This window comes from Culex quinquefasciatus, chromosome 1 (genome assembly GCF_015732765.1).
Source record: "Culex quinquefasciatus strain JHB chromosome 1, VPISU_Cqui_1.0_pri_paternal, whole genome shotgun sequence".
In the NCBI taxonomy this organism is placed as follows: Eukaryota; Metazoa; Arthropoda; class Insecta; order Diptera; family Culicidae; genus Culex; species Culex quinquefasciatus.
This window is the reverse complement of record NC_051861.1, coordinates 37791906-37810444: the sequence shown is the minus strand read 5'-3', so window position 1 is coordinate 37810444 and position 18539 is coordinate 37791906. Positions and strand designations below refer to the sequence as shown.

Sequence of the window (18539 nt, the reverse complement as noted above, 5' to 3'; positions counted from 1 at the left end):
ATGTCATGTTTTTCTCAATCAAAATGAGTTCGAATTGGAAAACAGACTGCATTATCAGATTTTCAGTACCATAAATTTTGTAGTAAATTGTATTTTGATTTATTCTTCTCTATATTACGAATTTTTCAAATTAGACATTCGAAGTAACCGTGCCAAAAGTGAATTTGACGTTATCATCATCAGAATCACCCCGGTTTTTTAAATAACAATTTATCGAAACGCTCTAAGAAATTTTTTTTTTTTGTAAAAACGTTCATACCAAATTTTCAAAACTTGTTTAGGAATTTTGTTACGAGAGGGATGGGGTCCAAAAATCATTGTTTGCGTTACGTAGTAAAAGATTTTTGGAAATAGGTGATTGTTAAATGACTGGTGAATGTGTTCAATACAATCCAAAAATTTTGGATCAACTGCTCGTAATTCCCCTCTCCCTATCCCTTTTCCTTTGTAATAACTGCAGTTTTTTGTGATTTTTTTCTGCACTACTTGTTGCCACATAACACTACATAATGTAATTAAGGTTAACTATATAGTATACTGAATTATTCAACTAATAAAAAATGAAATTAACTGCTCGTAATTTCAAGTTTGTTTTTATACTATTGTTTTTATGTTCAAAAATGTTGAATGTAAAAATAATTTTAATAATTCATGAACAAATCAAACCTTATCTCTGGAGTTTTTTTAAAAAGGTCCAATAAACAAATTTTGAGTTTTTGATTTTTGTGTGTTTTTTTTTAAACCGCCTTGAGTCAGGGGTATTAAAAAACACCCAAAAAGCAAATACTGAAAATTTGGTTTATTGGACAAGATCGAAGCTAAATTAGCTCTCGCACAAGTACCGCGGTGGGCTTGACACGGGTGCCAAATTAGCTTTGCAACGCAATTAGGTCCCTGCGGTGGAGATGCCCTGACAACCCCAAAACCCCAAAACGCTTATTTCTGCGAAAAATAAAAGTAAATGGTAGTCAACATTGTTTTGGATGATGCAGAACATGCCAAACAAAAGATTTCTTTTGAAATACCTACCCACTTGAAACTGTGATTTTATTGCATTTTTCATTAAAAAACGTTACTTAATCCACCTTAAGGTGGTTGCTGTCTTCCTCACATTCATAAAGTCAACACATTCAGTCAAAATAGCAACATTTACCCTTCACATTTTTAACAAATCAACTTTATTACTAATTTCCAGTGATCCCCGTGCACCGCGTTCAACCGCGTTCTCTGTTTTCTGTACTCGATCAAACACCAGCACCGCGTGTGCACGCGTACAAGCAAACCTAAACTCTGCCGTGTACAGTCTGTACGCGCACACGAACCTCAAGTTTAAAACCGAACCTTGCACCCCGGGTACAAACCCCGTGCAAGCCGACGACGCAGAAAAGAGACAAAAATAGTTCTCTCACGCTCCCTCTGCTGTGAAGCGGTGTTTCATTCTCCGCTGCAGTCACACTACAGTGTTTGACACCGAGAGAGTGAGAAGCAGTCATTTTTTCGTCTCTTTACACGCTCTTCGCTCGCACGGCGTTGTACCCGAGGTGTGCACCCCGTGTTTACACCGCGTGTAAACTTGAGTGCGCCGTGCGGGGAGAACTCGAACATGGCAGCCTGGTGTGTTTGAGGTTTATCTGCACTGAAAACTTGTACGGCGTGTACGGCGTGCGCGCGTTTCGGGAAGACTGCTAATTTCTTTTGATTGGGTTTTCAGAACTTCAATATTTCTGGTTCATCGGCAAGGTTTGATGAAAAAAAACTATCCAACGCACAACATTTTTATAGAAATATCCAAAAAGTGTATAAATAACAATAAGTGTTCATAACTTTTGATAGGGTTGTGAGATCTTTGATGTTTTAGGCTCATTTGAATGGTCTTTCAATGGTCCCAAAGGAGCCAAAGAATCGATCAAGATAATTGTACACACTCTAGACTAGGTCAATGCATAGTGGGTCAGAAAGGAACATAAAGTTTGAAGGATTAATAAAAAAATGTCAATAATTTTAAAGTATCTTAGGGTTGAAGTCAGTAACAATAACAAACAACACAAAAAAAATCAAAGATGACGTAAAATTACGAGTTGTGAACTGTCGCTAAAATTAAGTCCGTCCCATATTTAATTTCATCAATTTTGAGTTAATGATGCAGTGTGGTTCAAAATCATGTGAACTATTAGAAAAAAACCAATAAAATTTAGTAGTTTATTCCAGAAAACCGTAGAAAATTTAAATTTTTCGATAAATCTTAACACGTAGCCTTACGGGCTGGACAAATTTGCCTTGCGTTTTTCTCGGCTTGCTGTTTTTACATATGTAAATCTTTCCCAGTTCCTGAGGGGAACACCCTTGAAGAGTATCGGGGCCGGCATTTACAAAGCGGATTCAGTGGCAGTTTCATTCTCAACTTAATGTTAACATGTTAAAGTTAATGTTAACATTCCATAGGTCGCCTCCCTAAGGTGTCGTGATAAGGTCCAGTTTGTGACGATACACTACCTTCCCTTTACTAAGCAATCGATTCCAGAAGGGAAAAGATCACCAGTTGTGTTGGTCCGAGCCGGGATTTGATCCCCGATCTACCGCTTACGAGGTGGAAGCGTTACCACTGGGCTACGTGGCTCAGTCTACATACATATGGGACGGACTAATTTAGAGCGGCAGTGAAGATGTGATATTATTTCTGATTTCAAATCACAATGTTTAACATTTATTTTTATTTATTTTTCTTTCGTATATAGAGAAGATACAAAGGTTGTTTATCTTTATTCACTTTTTTTGTTTACTTTCTTCTTCTCTCTTGTTATTACTCCTTCTAGCGTCTTCCTCTTCTTCTTCTTCTACATCTACTACTATTTTGCTTCTGCTCCTTTCCGGTTTCATTTTTTCCTTCTTCTTCTTTTCTTTATCTGAATTGCCTGAAGTACGCGCTAAAGATAAAGTGAAATTGAAAGTTGTTTTGTTGCCCTATCTGGTTTCGTTCATGTGTACAAATACAAATCCTGTCTCGCAGTACAGTTTGTTGTTCTCCACATCATTTTGTATCGAACCTTCAAAATCTGCTTTTTGTTGTTATTTTTTTTGTTATCACCTTTTCAAAGTGTTTGTGTTTGTTGTTGATTTTGCTGTTTGTAGTTGTGTTTGTTTTTGTTAATTTTTTTTTCGCTGTTGTTATTGTTGAGAAATGGGGGGCCAATGTTTGTCCGTTTCGAACCAAAAAATAATCAAATAATAGAAAAAAAAACACTGCTAAAACAAAACAATAAAAAAATCAAGAAATTTCCTTAATAGCTGTATGAGTGTGCAAGTATGTACGTATGATGTAAGTGTGTATTGGTGAGAGTGTGATTTAAAAAGGGGAATTGAGAGAACTGAAGGAATAGTTTGTTTATCTAGTAATAAAAAATGCTGTTTTTGTATCTCCAAAACACAAAACAAACAAAGGTAACACTGAGCACAAAACAAACAATTGTTTGAAAAAAGAGATGATTTCGTGTGTGAGAGGGTAGTGTGAGTGTGAGTGAGAGAGTATGAAAATGACGTCTGCTCATTTGTTTGAGTGTGTGTGAGTGGGCTGAGAAAGAGAGTTGGAGGTTAGGTGGAAATGTCAACGAATATGTGGGTTCATTACTCTACTAATAACGCTAACTACTAGTGAACAAAACTTATAAACGGAGAGCGTAAAAAAACTCTAGAATCTTTCGCTGACGGATGACGTTTACGTGTGTTAGTGAATGAACGATTCGGCGAGGGACGTTTTTTGTTTGTAAATGTGTGTGTGTGTGCAATGGTAAATGAGTTGAACCTACTTCAGGAACTCAAAAAAAAAAATAATAATTAAAAAAATTAACGCAATAACGTCGGCAAAGTTGGCTGTGATAGTTGGCTTATTCTCTCTCTCTTTCTTGCTCTCTCTTTTTCGCTATTGTTCTCGCTGCGCGCTGAGCGCTCTCTTGCACTAGTGTTGTGAGGCTGCCTGCGTTTGAGTTTGCTACTCTCTTTCTCGCTTTCTCCATTGTCTCCTTGGATGGCTTGTTGGGGTTTGTTTTGTTTTCTTCTTCTGTCACTTGTTTCGTTAAACAGAAATTGAGAAATTTTCAACGAAAAAAAAAACTAGCTCAACTTGGTGGTGTTGGTGGTGGTGGTTGTTTACGCTCTTCTGACGTCTACACAAAATCAAGGGGGTTTGCTTTGTTTTTGTTTGTTTACCTTTTTTTCGCTTCTCCGAGACGCGTTGCTCGTGACTTTTGTTACGTGTGTAAGTGTGTGTGAGAGTGTGTTTGCATGTGTTTGGTGGTATTCTTTTGTTTACTTGCGTATTGGTTATTTTGCTTTGAATTGGGTTTTGTTTTGTTTTTTTTTTCTGGGAGAGTTAATTGTTTTCAGTTTTGCATGTTTAGATAAAGAGATTAAAACTATTTTGCTTCACTATGTTTAAGGTTAAAATTCTGTGATACATATTATAATTGTTGTTTTTGTTTTGTTTACTTGCTTCAAGTGTGGTTGTGTGTGTGAGTGGTGGCTTCTGCATTCTGGATTAGCTAAACTAGTGTACGTGTGAGTGTGTTGGTTCATTTGTTTGGGTTGTTCATGAAGTTAAGGGGTGTGTAAGTAAGGATGTGTGTGTATGTGGAAGTGAATTTTTAAGGGGAAAGGGTTGTTGCTTCTCTTTCGTATCGTTAATTAATTAAACGTTGTAAACATTAAATAAAAAAATAGTGTGTGGAGGCTTTTGGATAATTTAAAATTAATTAATTATTTTTAAAATGTATTTCTATGAATAGGTATTCCATTTTTTAACGGTAGAAGGGGGAAATCGTTCATTGTTTTTGTTTGCTTCTTGCGTAATTTAGCATTCTCAAATTCTCTCGCTTGGGTTTTGTCTGGATTTCTTGCAGTTGCAATATTTAATCTGGGCTTGCCTGTGTTTTGTATAAACTAAAAATAAGGGTAATTTTATCTAAAATAATTAAAATTTACGTTATTATAATCAAAATACAATATAAAATAAAAAATATATAATTAACATAATAACTTCTCAATATATATTTTTATACAAATATTTTTGTTTTCGTCCACCATTCTGACGTCGCTTGCCTTCACTTCCGATTAGTTTCGTCTGTGTTTGATTTTCTTTTAGTTTTGTTTTCTTTTTAATATATTGTAGCTTCTTTACAGTGTCTCCGTTCCAAGACTTTCTTTTCCTTTATAGCGCGTTTGTTTTTTGTGTATACAATTAAGAATAACATCTAAACGTTAATATTTACTTTATTAATTTAAATTTTCCGGGGAAGGCGCCGCCATTTCCTTTCTCTTGTCACATAATTTCGCAAAACTCTTCGAAAACAGTACAAAACAACAACTGTCCTACCCCTCGCAGCGCAGCTGTCAAACTGACAACCACGCGATGACCGAGGGGCTCGACACTGCTTGTCACCGCTCGAATTGGCTGTGCGCAGTGCCGGCGCAGCAGCAGATTAACAAAATGGTCGTCGTTTAACAAACAAACAAACAAAAAAACAAGAAAATTACGATAGATAACGATAAAAAGGTAACGAAAAAGAGTACGTAACGGAAAATTACAGCTATAGAAGGAGGTAAAAAGTGTAACTTTGGATCAAATATCCATTAAAAACGTAAAAATTTAGAACGAAAAGAAAACACAAACTGCGCCGCTGGCGGCACTGCTGCTGCCAGAGTTTCTAACTCGACAATATGGATCCAACTGGCAACCCCTTCCCGCGATCGACGACCTGGAAAATGCGTAATAATTAAACTTTTTTTGTTGCCTGTCCTTTACATATTCCGCTACTTCTCGCTTGGAGTTTTTGCTTTGCCTTTCTCTTGTTTAGAATATTAAAAATAATGATTGAATATTGCATAATTTTACCTTTCTGTTCAGCGCGCTCTTCTCTCTCCCTCTCTTTCTCTCGCTTGTTTTGCCGTCCCTTTTAGATTACAATTAATTTGGATCGAAACAAAGAAAAAAAATAACTATAATAAGACGCTTCTAGCTCTAAAAAAATACGCTTTCATAAACTGCTGGTTGCATTTGTTTGCCTCAACCGTTTTCCCTTGTTCACCAAATTTTCCTTCAAACTACCCCCCGTCGGTTTTCCAAAATCAAATTGGCAACACTGCTGCGCGCGCTGTCACGGTGACCGAGGGGGGTGACACTTGCTTCCTTCTTTTTTGACGCAATTTTCCCTTTCCTGTTTCCTGCTTCGTTTGCTTCACCTTTTCTTTCGCTCTCGCTTCTTCCTAAATAATTTGAAATAATTTTCATTCAGTCTTTTCTCCCACAATTTTTTTTGCTTGTGTGTGTATTTATCGTTTGTATTTCCCTTTCCTCCTCCTTCTCCCTTCCCGATTTGCGCTCTCTTTCTCTCTCTCTTTCCCTTTTCTGCTTGTAAGTGTGTGTGTGTGTGGTTGCTACGTATCTGTGTTTAGTGTTTTTGTGTGTAAGTGTGTGTGCGAGTTTTCCATTCTGTGTAACTTTTTGTATTTTAAGGCAGCTTTTTGGGGCACCATTTTTCAAAAAACAAATCATAAACACCACGAAGCCGACATTCCCTTGCGCTACTTTTTTTTTTCTTTTTCTCTCTTTTCTCCTTCTCTGTTGCAACCAGGTTCGAGTCGCTGTTCTGTTGTTTTTCGATCGGGAAGCACGCTGCAAAAAATCGCAGAGGCGTTCCCCTCGAGTTTGACAGGTGCGGCGCGACCGAGGGGCGCGTCTTTACGATTTTTTGCAGTGCACTTTTCGACTGAAAAGTTGGTTAATGTTATTTTTAAGTTTTTTTCTAGCAAAATAAAAGTATGACCGAAATTGGGTTATTGAACGATTCCTCTGCTATCCTTCTTGTTGTTTAGGGGGTTTGTTGTCAAACAATGAAATATTTTCAAAAATCTTGTTATTTTGCAGTGCATTTTTGTATTGGAAACTGTGCGCTCCTCTAAAGAAACAAGCCGCTGAAACTAAAGTTTGCCTTCGCAGGTAGGGCAAAGCCTTTCACACACAATTTCCTCCAACTGTTCTTGAATATTTTATTTTCTTAAAAGGGGTGTCTCGTGTAGGGTCAATAGTGTTGGGTTATAACAACTAAAGTTTCAACTTTTATACAATGTTTATTTCCTCTCCTCTCCTCTAGATCTTGTTGGATTTTTTTTCGCAAGTAAGTGTGTAAGCAACAAATAACAAACCATGATTGTTTCTTTTTGTTTAACTTCAAAACATTTCAAAACAAATTTAAAAAATAATCGATTCGCGACGCTACGGTGACGGCCAGTGTTGCCAGCCGGTCGGCAACAAACATTTTAGTTTTTTTTGCTTTGCAAAAGAGCTTTAGTTAGATGTTGTTCGTCAAGTTTTCGTAGTGTGGTGGTGCTTCTTCTTCTTTTTTTCCCCCGATTTTATTCTCCAAAAGCTGTGCCAATGTTGTTTTTCCTCCCTTTCGCTTTGTTAGTCCCCATATTGTCATGCCTAAATTGATTTTCTTTATTTTTCCTTCGTTTGCCTAGAAAAGATGATATAAAATTTTTGCGTTCCACACTTTTTATTTTCGTATTTTTTTGCTTCTTCCGAAAGTTGTTTTTGCTGTTTTTTTCTTTTTGGGAAATTTTGAATTTCGATATCACTTCCTAAATGCTTCCGATTTTTGGGGGTTTTAAACCGCCTTTGCTTCTTCTCTAACTTTTTTGCTCGTTTTTTTAGCTGAAAGATTATATTTTGATGATCACTTGTTTTCTTTTTTTTTCGCCTAAAGCCAAATGAGTTTCGTTTCGTTTTTTTCCTTCCTCAAGAGCCTAAATCCTAACACATTCAATTTTACAGGTTTTTGTCTTCTTTTTACAAATAATTTCTTTTGTTTAAATAATCACATTTCACCATATTGTTTTAATTAATATTGTTTCACGCTTTCGTCTCAAAATAAATCACTAATATGTTTCTAATATTTTTTGTTTTCTTTTTTTTTTGATACCATCCAAACTTCTATTTTTTCCTCCTCTAACTTTTGCTTTGTTATGACTAAATACACGTTTCTTTTTTTGCGTACATAATTTGTTCAAAATTTATTTACACTTTCGATTTTTGCCGTACCAAAAGAGTCACCAAAATAAGAACTTTTCACTTTTTTCCGAAACACAACTAAACGTTTTTCTTGTTAATTTTGCTTTTTTTTCCTGAACACTCAAACGATTCGCTTTGCTTTTTTCCTGTAATATTTTGTGTGTTTTTCACTTGTCGACACGATTTTGTTTTCTTTTCGTTTCAAAAATTGAAGCACTACCATTAATAGTCTAACTAAATTCCTTTACTTGTGAGAGTGTATAGGTGTGTGTGTGTGTGTGTGTAATTGTGTTTGTTGACCGCGACTAGGCGATTGTTAAGCGATTAGAAAATATTGGTAATATAAGTTATAAAAATAAAATTTTACGATTTTTATCACTTTTTCCGTTAGCCCATCCCTTCCTTTTTTTGTTTACGACTTGGTGGTGGAGATCCGCATTTGCTTGCATATTTGCTTGAACAAACTAATTCGTTTATTTATTTTTTGCTGTTATTCAGTGACGTGTGGGAAATTAAAATTTGGAATTTTGATAAAATTCGCTAAATAATTGCTTCAAAACGAGGGGTGACCTAATTGTGTTGACTGTTATTGTTGATTTTTTTTTGTAATCTCAAAGTTCCGAATCGATGAAATTTTAACAAACTTCTTTGTTGTTTGTCAATAAGTTTTAAACGAGTTTTGTTTGATTCGTTAATTTCTACATCTTAAATATTAAGAATTACGAAAAATTCAGTCATTTTTATCTTCTAGTATTATTGTTTTTTTGATGATTAGCGAAAGATAGGTTTGTTTTTGCATGTTTTTTGTTTTTTTAAATACAATATTTAGCGCTCTAATTGTGTTTTCGTCTCGCGACGTAATTTAATTACAATTTATTAAAGGGGACTGCTATTTTGCTTTATCAATAGTACGTTTATTACAGTTGTAGCTTCCAATTGGGTTGCAGCGCGCCTTTTTTTTTACCGCTGTCTAATTTAGAGTGTTTTGTTTAGCTGTATTAGTGCACTCATCACGCGCGCTCGCGCTCTGTCAGAATGTTGTTGTTTGTGTTAGTGAGTGTGTTGCGGCGCGACGCGCGAGTCTGTATTTGTGAGAATTTCTAGTGTTTATTGTTCAGCGTGCTTTTTGTTGTTGTTGCGGTTGCGGTTGCGTTTGTTGTTGTTGTTGTTGTTGTTGTTGTTGTTTAGCAAACTGTTGCGAATCCTTAACTCCACACCGAGTACGTGTCGGTGTACCACTGCTCCCCTCCGTTGGTGCCGAGGGGCTGCTGGGGTAACGGCTGGCTGCCCCAGTTACTACCAAGATTTCCTAACGCCGCGGCCGCCGCCGCTCCGTAGCGCCGTTTTATATCCCCTTGATTTTGGTGACCACCGTCGAACTTACGCTTACCGATTGCTGCTGCTTTTGTGATATCACGCGATTGGAAAAAGGTTGGGTAAATGGGGGTAGAAATTGAAGAAAAAAAGAAAACATTATTTTAAATTCTTGATTTATTTTCATCGATGGTTTGGTTAGAGTTGGCTTAATCCTACATCTCTGTTCGTTTTTACACTAGTCAGTATTTGACAGCTAACGCTAACGCTTAGATCCGTAACGCTCCGTCTCAAAACTAGCCAAAGAAGCATTTTTCGGGTTATTTTCACTTTAAATTATTTCGTCAAAACCTAACCTAATCACTTTAATTTTTTAACCTTTCTAGCGATTTTTACCCAGAATTGAGTCGTAGAATAAGAAGACTGACGAAATTTTATTGCAATGCAAGTCTGAAATATGTTATTTTGGATGAGTGCACAACCACAATATAGACTTTCCCCACGGTATCGCGAGGGCAGACAAAAATCAAAATACGAGCGCAACCTGTCAAAGCCTGTTGCACCACAGGCTGATGTACACGCCCCTGCAAACCACTCAATTTTTGTACGGCGCAACAGAAGAGATGCGCACTTGGTTTTGGTGGTGCGCGGATAATATTCTGTATTTTCATTGTTAGAAACGTTGTTTGCTAACTTATCAACAAAACACGCTTTTGACAGTTGCCGTCTTTTTCTACACGCAAATTCCAAATCAACAAGTGTCCATCAAAACCAGATATCCTCAGAATTGAGTAAATGGGTCAACTGTCAGATTGGAGTGAATTTCAATCAAAACTGGGTGAATTTCACTATGTTTTTGTCGATTGGAATTCACCCAAATCTGATAGATAACAATTGACTCATTTCTAAGTAGGCTCGGTTTGGATGGAAACTGAGTGACTTTTAATGTGCGTGTAAGAAAAGAGGAAAAATTTCAAAATTGTATTTTTTAAACGTTTCCACAGTGGAATACCACCTTCACTGTTTAAAGTGCCGAGGGGAACGTCACTATTGTGGATGCACGCTCATCCAAAATAACTTATATCAGACTTGCTTTTCACTCAGATTTTGTCTGCCTGCTCAGTCCACCAAAACAATTTTGGATAACAAATACTCAAAAAATACTGTTCAAACATGAAAGTTTACCAAACAAGTTATTCAGCGAAATCTGATCCATCAGTTTGACAAGCGTTTCAGAGCGAGGATTGCGTCACCAAAGAAAAGTTCCAGTGTAAATCAAAACAGAGACATGATTTATATTTTGTTCATAATTGTACAAAGATTTAGCTGTTTCCTGCGCAATAAAGTTATAATTTTTACAAGGTTGACGCATTTTCATACAATTACTGTGATTTAAAATCTCTTTCTAATCGCTGGCTTCCCTATTTGCCTGCGACGACAGTCGCTCCAAAATCTCCTGCAGCTTTTTGATTTTCTTTTAAGATAACGCAACGATATTAATTTTAACAACAACGTGACATAAGTTACTAAAATCCTAGAAAGCGGAAGGCAAAACTAAAAATCTGTACTTCAAGATGGCTTCCGTTGGCTTCAGTGCCTTGAGCAGCCACGATTTTCTGGACCGTCTCCTTGTGAGTTATTGGGATTTGAGGATGTTTTCGGTAAATTTTGAGTCATGAAAGAAACAAAAGGGTTGATCCAAATTAAAAGATTTCGAAAACAAAACAAGATAAATGAAACCATTTTTGTTGGGGTGCATTCTAGATTGTGTGTCAAACCAATATTTGAGATAAAAACCAGAGGATCACTTTGCTATTTCCACAAAGAGAATTGGATACAGAGCTGGCTAGGAAAACCTTGTAAAGCACGGGTAAAACAAGAAACAATGCACTCTAATACACGCAAACAGTGACAGAAATAGACAAAATCAACAACTACTATCCTCGAAAAAAATAAATTAAAACCTATAAACGTTGCTTTGGAATAGTAAATGTGTGTCGTGCCCCTCGGTTCGAATAAAATGACAGCTAAATGTTGAATAGAAACTGCGTACAAACGAGTAAAAAAAAAATCAAATTTTCATTAAAAATTGTCTGTTTATATAAAATAATCAGGTTAAAAATATTAAAAACTGTACTTTTAAATTATTAGCTACTAACCTGAGAATTAAAAAAACGAACAACTATTTCAAAATGACATAACTGTCACTAGTAACCAAAGCCGTTTTCGATTGGTATTCGATCTATTCGCTTCGCATCCAGGAAAAAAAACTTCAAAACAAAATTGCGGATATTTTCCGGAAGAGACCCGGCAGCAATTTGTACTGATTTGACGTTTGCTGAGGGTGCCAATAAGTGTGGTTATGTTTCTGTTGGCAAAAACCAATTCGAACCGAGGGGCTCGACACTTTTTGTTGATCGAATTAACTTTTCCAAAATAACGTTTGTATGTAAACAAACCGTCTGTTATCCTCTCTCTAGCAAATACTGTTTACATTATGTGAGAGCAGGACGAGCTTCCTTTTTTGCATTCAAGGTAAAGTTACAAATGAAAATTGACAGCTAAACTAATTTACGTTGAAATTTTGACATCTACACTCTCAAAAACAAATTACGACGATTGTTTCTTGTTTTATTTTCGCGCGCTCTCTCGCTCTCCTGCTGATTTTGGTTACAGCAGTGTGGTGTGCAAACATTTTAACTGTCATACACGAAACTAATACCAAAGAAAAAAAAAACACTGTAAGAGAGAAAAGAAAAGAAAAACGGGAGGACACAGAGTAAAATTTTGAGCACTTACCTGGAAGTTTGCAAGTGTGTGTGTGAGTGTGTGTGAGAGTGAATTTTTTTGTTGGTTTGGTCGGTCGGATCGGAATATGGTTTTGTGTGGGTTGCGGTACGGAATCTATCGTTGGCCAATTTTGAGAGGGGTGGGGATGGAACAAACTTCAACTAAGGCAAAAAACCAAAAGTCAACAGGCGCTGACGTTTCGACACGCTCTCTAAACGGAAGTGAACGGAAAAACAAACACTGCATCCAACTTCTTGGTGGAAAATAAACAAGTTTCGCTTTCTTTCCTTGTGGAGCACGGAAACCGATGAAATAAAGAATAATAAAAAAAATCATTTCGAAAGGAATATATGAATATATATTTTTTTGATTCGCTTATCTTTGCAGTGTTTCTGACGTAGCAGTAGAGAAGAACAGAAAGAAAATAAACTAAAACCTGCTGGGTAAAAACAGCGTTTGGTGTTGCATTCGCACAATCGTGTATTTTTATTGTTTCATTTCATTTCGTAACTTTCGCTCGCTACAACTTAAGAACTTCAAAGACTAAATATCCTAACAGCTAGTATAGACAATGCTTGCTTCTCCCTCTCTTTCCTACATATCTATGTGTGTATTGGTGTGTGTTTGTGTTAGCACTAAATCTCGTTCACTATCGATTACTTAACGTCTAAATAAGGCATATTCGCATTGTTTACTTTCTCCCTCTCTCGAAATCCTAACCTAACCTAACATGTATCTGTTGTTGTTGTTGTTGTTATGAAAGGGAAAACGAATCGATTAGTATTTTTCTCTCTCTCTCTCTCTCTCTTTCTTTCTCTCGTGACATTTTGATAATCCAAATTGTTTTTGTTCCGAAAAAAGAATGAAAACTCTCTTTTTCACTGTCATCGGCGATGACGACGACGAAGGTTCAGAGCACTGTTTTTGTTTTGTTTTGCTTTTTTTTCAATTGACTCAAGGAACCTGTTGTTTTCATTACAGTAGTTGTTGTTTATTATTAAATCGAGACAAATAAGGAAAATCAAGGATTGCTTTGTTGTGTTCCGCAAAAGATTTCTTTTCAATGAAACGGATTTCGGTCTATTGTCCGGGTTCCGGGGAAAAGTGGTCATTTTTGTTGCAGAAATGTTTATGTATTGGTGTGTGTGTGTGTGTGGGTGCGAAGCAAAGTAGGGAGTGGAAGGTAAGCTGTACGTAGGTGATATTTGCGTAGGAAACAATACGGCACCAACACGGTTGCGCTATTGTTGGTGTGACGCGCACTTGACGTTTTGGGTTAATTTGATTATTTAGGCGAAAGAAAAAGACAAATTATGGAAATGGGAAGAGGAGGAGTAGTTTGGAAATGCAGCAAAGAAACAGTAAACAAAACACTAGTAATCAATGTTGCTTGATGGTGTAGGTGCGCGGCAGATGAAGGGTTAACGTTCGCGCAAATGGTTGTCAATCAGAGGACCTCTATTGTTATTGGAAATTTGTATGTTTATGTGAGAGAGTTCAAATCATAGCAAGAGCAGCGAATCGGAACTCAAGGCCGTTTGTTTTGGTGTTTTGTGGTGGGGTCCTCAAAACAAACAGACGTAAAACTTTGACTTTGACAATTCGACACCTTCACTAGTGCATTCACGTTGCGCTAGGGTGTGTGTGGAAATGTCAAAAGTTTTAGGTCTTATTTGCCCGAGATATAACGGTTTGTGGAGGAGGTTCACTTATACTAGAATTTAGGAAGTAACAATAATTTAACAGCAGAAAAATCAACAAAAATCGAATTAAAATAGAATATCTAATCTAGTTTTAAGGAAAACAGACTTATTATATCTTCTCAATTTTCAGTAGCTTTTAACAGTAGTTTGCGCTGCGTTGTAAAAAAGAGACTTTTATCATCTACCCATAATTTTGACAGATAAATTTCGGCCAAATACTAATCGATTCATTGTGTCAAACAGTTGCTTACAGATCTAGATCATTGCTTTACATTGAATAATTAACTATATTTTGCTTATTGTTTCCTCTTTTGCCTTCGCAAGCAACCAGCGAGTTGCATTCTTTACAAACAAAAAACGAACAATCAAACTAATCACAAACTGCCTAACTCTGACCTCGCTGAATTGTTCCTCTGTTCAGCTGTTGGAAAAAAAATACAAGTACAAAAAATTGCTAGCAAGAGTTAATGTTTAGTAAATATTAGGGGGCGTCCACAATCTCCCTCAAAACGTAACTTCTTGACATTTGCGGTTGCGTTAAATTACTTAATCCGTGTGATAAAGAGCGATAAACAAATCTTAAATACAACAATAAACGAGCCGCTTCGATGTTTCCTCCTAACGTGCTTGCGCCTGAATTGGTGCAGTGCACTTTCTTACAGCGGCACTTTTCTCACTTTCTCGATTGTTTACGTTTCCTTACTTTTTTTATATCTATCGTACTACTACTTGTTTGCATTGCGTCACTACGATTTCACTTCCGTTTTTTAAAAATTAGTTTAATGTGTATATTTTTTTGAAATTGTTTTTTTTGCGTAATTTCTAACGTATTTCGTTTGCAATTTTTGCATTATTTCGTTTAAATTATAAAATATCAAAGTATATGAAACAGAACTAATAAAAAATAGGGATAAACAGAGAAAATAAAGTGAAAGCTGGCCGGTCCTCACCTGGTATATTTGGTGGCGGTTTGGCGCGCTGATGGGTGCCACGCCCGCTGAGACGAGTTCGACCCACCCCAGGGACCACCACCACCGCCGCCCCGACTGGTGCCGGAGCCCCCGCGGTGCCCACTCGCAGACCCGGCGGGACCCCCCGGCGGTTGCTGTTGCCACGGTGCCCAACGGTTCGGCCACGTGCCGTGGTTCCACGTCCACGACCAACCCCCTGTTGTTAAGTTTGCGTTTGTATGGCATGATTGCGTTTTTTGACAGTTCCGGGTCACGCGTTTTTTTGTGTTGTTTCGATTTGTTTACAGCGGTACGCGTTTTGTTTACATTTTGGTTCGATTCGCCACGCACAAGTTTTCGTGTGTTTGTGTGGGTGTGTTTTTGGAAATGAGTTGTGTTTGTGTGTATGCGTGCGAGCGGACGCGCATCGACGGGAACAATAGAAATGAAAATAAAAAAGAAAAACATAAGAAGAAAAAGAAAAAAAGGCGAAAAACGCGTTAAAAAGTGAACTCGATGGTTGGACGGTCCCGGTCCGGAGAGCGGAACGGGTCGCACCAAAGATCAAACTTAACGTTAAACGTAAAAACTAAGGTAATTATACATTTGAAAATATAACTGTAAATCTATACTGCGCTCCTCTCATCTCCTTCGACTTCAACTCCCTAGCGTCTAACGTTTCCTGACGTTCTAACCTTTCGTTTTTTTTTTGAAAATTGAGAAGAGTTCAACACAACAATCGTTTGTCCCGTGTTCCCTTAACGCCGTCCAGCGCCAACAAAATGGCGGGACACGCTTTGTGAGGTTAGTTCAGAGAAACAAAAGCGTATGCGTGTGTGAGATAGCGTGAGTTTGGTTAAGGTACCACATCACAGTTTGAAACTCTCCGCCGTGATGTGGTACCTCAAGTGCTTGACGTTCTGAATATTGCGAACAAAAAAAAAAAAAACTCCTAAATGCTGACATTTCCTTCCTCGGTTTGTTTACACGTGTATGTATGTATGTGTGTTTTTTTTATGAAGAATAACACTGCAATCATGGCCGAAAAGAGGGTTTTAAAAGGTTGGTCCGAAAACATAAAGATGATGCGGTGGCAACAAAAGGGGTTAACACTTGTAGGTTATGTTTATTTTATGTTAATGGGGAGGTAATGTGGGGTTAAGAAAGCATATTATTAACAAAAGCATTTTGGGGCTACTTAAAAGCAAATAAAGCGAAACTAAAAGCATTTTAAGGAGTTGGGGGAAAGAAACTAAACTCTAAAAAGCGATAATGGCGGCCATCTTAAACTCTACCCAGCTGTCCCGCGCGTAACAGCTCGACCCTAACCTGTGTCGGCCGGCTAACTCGTGGCGTTTGCGATCGAAAAGTAACAACTCGGTAAGAAAAGAAGAAAACAAACAAGGCACCTGTGGTTCTCAGACAATCTTGCGCAGCTTGGAACCGACCACGCCGCTCCGGGCGGCAACCGCAGCGGCCGCAGCAGCTGCAGCCGCCGCCGCCGCTCCCGCCGAATGGTGATGATGATGGTAGTGATACGAGTGATGATGATGATGCGATGAGCCGGCGCCTCCTCCTCCTCCTCCTCCACCACCACTTCCACTTGCTCCTCCTGCTCCACCGCCACTACTGGACGTTCCGGCGCCGGCAGCGCCACCCGCCGTCGGATAGTCAAAGTAGTAATCGTCCCCGTAGCCGCCACTTCCTCGGTAAAAGTCGTCGTAAAATGGCGGATCGGCAAAATGGCTGCCAGTGCCACTAGCGCCGCGCAGCGGATAGTCCGCGAACCCGTAATAGTCGTAATCAAAATCTGGCGCGTTTGTGTGAGTGTGTGAGATGAGTTCGATTGTGTAAATGTATTGGTGGGAGGCGCGTCGAGGGTGGGGCATCGTTTTGACGCACACATACACACACAGATTCAGTTTGCAGCAGTAGTAGTAGTGGTAGGTTTCGTTTGCACCGCAATTTTGGGCCGTGACACGTGACAACAGAGTGTTTGTGTGTTTGTGAGTACAGGTGAGAGAGAGCGAGGAAAAGAAGAGAAGATAGAACCAACAAATGCGCTCAATCAAAACATCATGAATTGTGACACGTTTGCCTCGGCTGCCTAAACTGGGGGGTCCTAGAAATGTAAATTTTGGTTTGTTTTTGGTCGAAAAGAGGTAAATTTTGACGTGTGTTTTTGGTTTAAGAGTAAATTTGGAATTTCGAACTACTTTCACGATGTTTTTACGCTGCAATTCTCTCTCTAGTGCTTGCAAATACTAGCAAATTTTGGATTTCTTCTCCCACATGTGGACACCGGAGGGGGTCGAGGGGGGTGCGCATCGCTAGACTTACTTGGAGGTGCGGCCAATTCGTAGTATGCATACAAAACACAAAATATATTTAACTAAATAAAAAGGTAAACAACTGATATCAAAAACCACCGAAACCAAACTAACCAAATAAAAGAGTAAAAAACTAAAAACACCAAATTATGAAGTGGAAAACATCACATTTCCAGACTCTAACCTCAAACAGAGCTTAACTTTACTTACCGCCACCTCTGTATGTGTTAGTGAGTTAACGCGTGTGATTATGTTGGTACAAGTTTTCAAATTTAAGGTATTTAAACAACTTTTTGCAAAAGTAACTTAAACGCTTCAAAGTGACGAACCTCGCACACAACAACGAGAGTGACAGACCAAACACCCGTGGACACACTTGACACATACACATAGTTACATTTTGGGGATGGATTGGTTAGTGTTTGCACGTCTAAACGGACTACGCCACAACTACAGCTACAGCAACTACTTTTTAAGAGGTTATGTTTGTAGATTTTTTTTTTGAGCTGGGAAGTTTAAAGGATTGGGGAATCAAATTTTGATGGAAACAAAGGGAAAAGCGATAGAAAGAGACAGTACTTAGAGGATGACGTTAGCGTTAGCGTTAGCGATTGAAAAAAACCTACAAAAAACGGGACGCACGGGATTTGCGAACGATTCTACTTGGTTGGGTTCAAAGAACTGGACACTTTCCGTACGGATGTTTTGTGCGGATTGCGCACTAGCGCTAGTGTGCTAACGGCATTTGTTTTTTTTTGGGTGGTGAAAATCTTTTTTCAGATTCCTAAATTTTTGTTGAGGGGTAGGGGGTGTGAGGGGAGGTGTGTAAAGTAGGGTAGGTTGGCAAATTTGGTGGTTTTTTTTGTTTTGAAAAAAAAGGTTCGATTTTTTTGAGTGTGTAATCAATTAACGTAATAATAAACAACAACATTTCTTAGCAATAAACAAAAGTCAATTGAAAAATCATGCAGTGTCTTTCCTTTTGTTGTATTTTACTGTCGCTCTCTTGCGCGCTGATTTGATTTTTTCTCCTCGCGAACGCTTGCTTCGCAAACGCTTCAAATTATTCTTGCTCGCTCTCTCGGCTAACGCTAAAGAGAATCGCTCTCGACGTCCGGTCGAGCGTTTGTGTGAAAAGGGAAGAGCGGGAAATCGTTGAACGAAATTGAAACCGAAACGGAAAATTACTCTACATGCATTAAAAAAAAAACAACTCAAAAAGTACAACAACGAAAATTATTTGAAAAATAAAAATGAAAAAATTAAGTTTTTGCGTTAAATTTTGCGAATTTTCCTCTTTGGGTGAACTCAAAAGAAGTAAATTTTTGTAGCTTCCAATTTTCATCGTTTTTTACGTTTTTAGTTGTTCATTGTGTAGAGAGAAGATAAA

At 37.9% G+C, this 18539-nt stretch overlaps 1 protein-coding gene across 3 annotated transcripts in view; it reads right to left on the bottom strand.

Moving 5' to 3' along the window:
* Window positions 1-2810: 2810 nt before the first annotated feature.
* The window catches only part of LOC6035075 (heterogeneous nuclear ribonucleoprotein Q), a 41880-nt gene continuing 26151 nt past the window's right edge, over window positions 2811-18539 (bottom strand). For all 3 annotated transcript variants that reach the window (XM_038265075.1, XM_038265134.1, XM_038265029.1), the window contains exons 12-13: window positions 14820-16629; window positions 2811-9464 (exon numbers count right to left, since the gene is read on the bottom strand). In XM_038265075.1, the coding sequence (XP_038121003.1) occupies window positions 16238-16629 (392 nt within the window). In that variant the 3' untranslated portion in view covers window positions 2811-9464; window positions 14820-16237. The remainder of the gene's footprint in view (window positions 9465-14819; window positions 16630-18539) is intronic.